The following is a 5,081-nucleotide window of genomic DNA, read 5'->3' as shown; positions in this document are numbered from 1 at the left end:
TACAAGATGCTGAAGCCATTGAACTACTAGCCATCCTACAAGTGTTACAGTTGTGTGCTAACATGGGAATCCAGAGGATGTTGGTTGAGTTAGATTATTTGATGGCTGTACAAGTGCTCAACAATGAGCTTGAACTACTGCTATGTTAGATCCACTAGTGTAGGAAATCAGAAAGCTTCAATTGCTTTTTGCTGAGTGCAAATTTCAACATGTGCATAGAGAAGGCAATGGGGTTGCTCACAAATTAGCCTTGGAATGTTGAAGATATCTCAATGTGGTGGGATTGTTTTCCAGATTTTATTTCTCAAGCTATTTGGTTTGAAAGATATCTGTAAACTTTCTTTTATTAATGAAATGTTATGTTTCCTATATATATTTCCACCACTATTTCAGACGCGCCAAAAACCCCAGAAAACGTTCTAACATACTTTTTCATGGCTAAAAACACTCAATTACTGATTAAACATTCGAACGGTATGCCATAACGTTCAAATGTATATTAATAAATGTTTTATTATAGTCTAATATCTACACTATACGTCTTAATTTATTACTATATATAATTTTTTTTTTACAAACATTACTATATATAGTTTTATAAATATATTGTGATTAGCATATGCTACTATATATAGTACTATATACTAATATACTATATTATTATTAGCATATACTAATATTATATATTATAGTATTTATGTTTGAAATCACTATGATATATCATACATATAATATCATATAGCATATAATATATAGTAAATATATTACAGGATAGTTTAGTAATATATGGTATAGTATACTATACTATCATATATATAGTATAGTTTACTATAGTATTAATGGCTTGGTAATAAAGCTGATGGTATTTTTATTTATAAAATGCATATAGATGCATTGTACTACACTTAACTAGCTTCAACATTGTAAATCATCTTCCGAATACTCTGTTATCTTGTAGTACTTAGTTTTTTGTTCTTCTTAACGTTTGACAATATAAGTGGACCTCACGACGGTTGAGTGGTTGAACTGGTCTTGCATTCATCTCAGCATACTGCAATTAATTAGTTGAAACACAGTGGGATGAAAATAGGACGAGGATGTAATACATGACACAATTGATTATATATAAATAGCTAGATGAAAACAATGTTGTTACTTACATCATGGACCACCTCTCTGAGTAACTTTACTTGCTTCCTTGAGACAGTCCTTACCTGTGGGTGTATTTTAAATATATATAATCAAACATTCTAGCCTAACAAAAACAAAAGAAAACCTAAAAACAAAACACTCATGAAGAATTTACAAATTAAGGAACAAGGGCTTTACCCTCTTATTGATTATCCAAGTAACACCTTCAGTGCATGGAGGAACAGTGAGAGAGCCCATGTATCTGTAGTACCTCTTTCCACCCATTTTTATTTCTATAGGATCAATCACCCCAATATTTCTTTCTGCCTTCTCATCGGCCATGGATGTTATGTTTCGCATCAACTGAAATTCGGATTAATAACATATTAAACCACAATTTTTTTTTATTTATTTATTTTTTTTATTTAAGAGAATGAATCACATGTCCAAGAATGACTCCTGCCCGAATTTATTAAAGATCTCTCACTTGTGACGGAGGAAAACCGTGATTACAATTACCAAAAAAAACTCTCATGACCAACCAATAATTTGGAACACAGCTTGGGAAAAACATCATCATCTTTTGATTGGGGATAGTGTTTTTTTTTTTTTTAACTTGAATCGTAGGTGACGTCCATTTGATGATGATCTTCCCATGCACATGTTTCAAGAGTACTAATTGTATCCGCGTTGTCGTTTTTCATTGAAATTGGCCAATTCCTCGGAAGATTGTCCTGTCTCATTGCTTCCAATTAATTTCTTAATTTGATCATAACAATGAAAAAATGATTTTTTTTTTCCCTTCTTGTTGACCTTTTAAGGGTTTGTGCTACATATCAATTAACCAGAGGAAAAAATGGCAAACATATTAATTTAGGAATCCTGGGGGAGTATTTGCACCTTTGAGAGGAAAGCATCTGGTCGACCAATCTTATAGAAAAGTCCAACAACAGCAATCTTATTTTTCATGTTGATGTCCTGGCTTAAGTGAACCATATGCAGCTCCAAGTCATACCTGATTTAACAAGAAGACAAAAAAAAAAAAAAGTCCATGAACTTGTACAGCAACTCCTATTTCTTCCAGATGTAGAAGAAGAAGGATGTACAGAGAGAGAGAGAGAGAGAGAGAGAGAGAGACCTCCTGCCATTGATGGAATGCTCGGAAGGTGAGTGCCAATGTCCTTGTTGGAGAAAGTAATCAGTGCCGTTGATCTGTATGGAGCCGGCATCACCTAGCCATTGCACCTGCATCCATGACATTGACATTTTATAAACAAGCAAATAATTGTCTTCAATGCTGGTGCGGGACCGCCAATTAATACTTGTGTACACGTACGAATGCATGTCCTATAACGTCAGTTTTAATTTATAATATGTCAAAGACTCAAAATCATAGCATGTCCTATAACAAACTCTGGATCAACGTGATAACCCAATATGATATTATCCTTTTATAGCCAAGCTAGCTATAAAAGGAGAGGAATTGAAAAAAAACAAAAATAGTAAATCTGATATGATAGCTAGCTAGCTAGTGGAGTTGACGTTTTGCATAGTAAGCAGTTCAGCTACCCCATTAGGATGGCGTCAAGCTTGATGATCTCCCCTATATATGATAGGGCCACCATTTTCCGAGGCCGCCGGGAAGTAAGGAAGTTTTTTTAGTACCCTTAGCTTGCAGATGGTCCACCTCACTGAACATCAGTATTAATAATTTTTCTTGATCATTTTAAACTTTCTTCATTTGCAATCACAATATTTTAAGTCGATATGAAATTTAAATAATAAATATATAAAATCATTTAAAATATAAAACATCAGCAACTATGATTAGATGTAATAAAATCTAAAATGAAGAACAAAGATACGCCGGAAAATTAACTCAAGTTCAAAGGATATAAACATGAAAAGATACATGAAATCAAACTCGACCTTTTATAGTGGTCATCTTCTATTAGCATTTAGTTGTATGCATGAAGTGAAAAGATACTGAAAAACCATAAACAAAACTTATATAGTTTGGCAGCTTTCCTTCCTTACCAAAATATCATGCCCTCTATTCTTGATGGTGGCATTAGAAGGTTTGTAGCTCCTTTTTAGTTCCCCCAACTTGGGAATCAATTTCACTCTCCGACTTGACAAATCTATGGGAGACTGCATATCTCCATTCTTACATGCAGCCCATTCTTTCCGGATGTCTCCCCAATGACGTGGCCCCATCCCGCTATCTTCCAAATAATCAAACTCTCTCTCATCCTCTGCAGCATATGATTCACAGATTATAGATAGCACAGTACTGAAACAACTCGGAAGGAAAACTTATATAAAGAGAAAATAAAAAGGAAAGCAAATGACACATGTATATAATGTGTATTTTCCGCATGCATTACCGACTTCCTGAGATGCGGTTGATGTTAGATGTGAGAAAATAACTACAAAGATCAAAATGCTTGATATAAATATCAATTTGCGTGGATTCTTCATGCTTTGCAAAGCTTGGCGCAAAAGAGTTTCGAGAAAACCACTGGTGCAGGTTTGGAGAAAATGCTGGTTCTCTGTTGGAGGTATGCTGTGGCAAATTAAGGACCAGGGTCTCTAATATATATAGATTGGTTTGTACAGTACTCGGGAAGGAAAATGGAAATTTCCTACAGGTTTCTTGGGTCAACCATCCCATGTACGAATGCGAGAATCTAGATTAAACACCCATGAGAGAGAAGGTTCCTGGATATATATTTGCAGAGACTTACCGAGTACAAAGGTGAAGTCGGTCGTAAAGATTAATAAAATGGAATGACGTAATTAAACAAAGCAAAATAAAATGACTCGAATTCGACTCGATCGTTGAATTTATACCACGTCACACATGTCTTATATCTTTACTAATTATATTATATGACATACACCATGACGCTAATAATTCAATAGATTTATTAACAATTAGACCCACGACCAAGCCAATTTCAATGAAAATTTAATCGAGGTTCATCAAGCAAAGGATAGAGTATGGTTTGGGTCTAGTTTCAACAAAGAGTACTAAATAAATTTATTGGATGAAGAACACATGTTTCTTTATCTTATTATAAAATAAGCGTCCTATAACTAATATTGAATCAAATTTCAACAAGATCAAACCCGGCCAGATCAAATAATTCTCAACATAAAGGAAGAATCCATCTGAAAAACCAATGGTTCAGATCCCAAATACACCTAGAGGGTGAATTAGTTTTCAAAAATGCTATATACAACCGCCCGGGATAACCTTTGGGGAACCGTTGCCCACGTGGAGATGAAACGCCCCGTTTCATTTGTTGACCGAAACAGCCCTCCCATTCCCTTCGTCTTCTCCACTCCAGCCAAGCAAATCCCTTCGTCTTCTCCACCCTAGTTGTCTCTACGAAGCCACCATCGAAGACCTCATCATCTCCACTAGAGAAACCCCTTCTCTTCTCCACTAAGATCTGGTCTCCACGAAGCCACCATCGAAGCTCCCTTCCTCTTCTCCACAGACCCACGAATCTAACTCCTTCGTCTTCTCCACAGACCCACGAAGCTAACCCCTTCGTCTCTCCACAGACTCACGAAGCTCCTTCTTCATCTCATTTCCAACTGTATACCATCGGCTCTTGTAACCATGAAAACGAAAACAAAACACAACGAAAACGGAGGGAAAATTGTTGAAGAGGGAAGCTGGAGGTTGTGCCGTCTGGAAGAAGGGGAGAAAAGATATGCTCTGCTCGATCTCTGAACTGGAAGAAGAGATTTCGCTGCCTGGGTCTGGGAACCGTAGATCGCGTCGTCTGGGTTTGGGAAGAAAAACTCATTTCGATCTTGGGTCTGTGAAGATAAACTCGGCTCTGTTCAATCTCGGATTTGGAAGAAGAGATTTCTTTATTATGTTTTGCTCAAACTCATACTTATTTTCTCATTTTGTTGGTTTTCTTTTTGGTTTT

At 35.9% G+C, this 5,081-nt stretch overlaps 1 protein-coding gene across 1 annotated transcript; it reads right to left on the bottom strand.

Annotated features, from left to right (window-relative positions):
• Window positions 1-851: 851 nt before the first annotated feature.
• On the bottom strand, window positions 852-3,612 carry LOC109021818 (alpha carbonic anhydrase 7-like). The gene is made up of 7 exons (XM_035689150.1): window positions 3,519-3,612; window positions 3,169-3,386; window positions 2,270-2,376; window positions 2,032-2,146; window positions 1,330-1,494; window positions 1,161-1,214; window positions 852-1,051 (listed from the first exon to the last, which is right to left on the bottom strand). The coding sequence occupies exons 1-7, from the start codon at window positions 3,610-3,612 to the stop codon at window positions 962-964; spliced, it is 843 nt and encodes a 280-aa protein (XP_035545043.1). The 3' UTR covers window positions 852-961.
• Window positions 3,613-5,081: the final 1,469 nt, after the last annotated feature.

The sequence above is a fragment of the Juglans regia genome, chromosome 4 (assembly GCF_001411555.2).
Source record: "Juglans regia cultivar Chandler chromosome 4, Walnut 2.0, whole genome shotgun sequence".
Taxonomy (NCBI): domain Eukaryota; kingdom Viridiplantae; phylum Streptophyta; class Magnoliopsida; order Fagales; family Juglandaceae; genus Juglans; species Juglans regia.
This window is presented reverse-complemented; position numbering and strand designations above follow the sequence as displayed.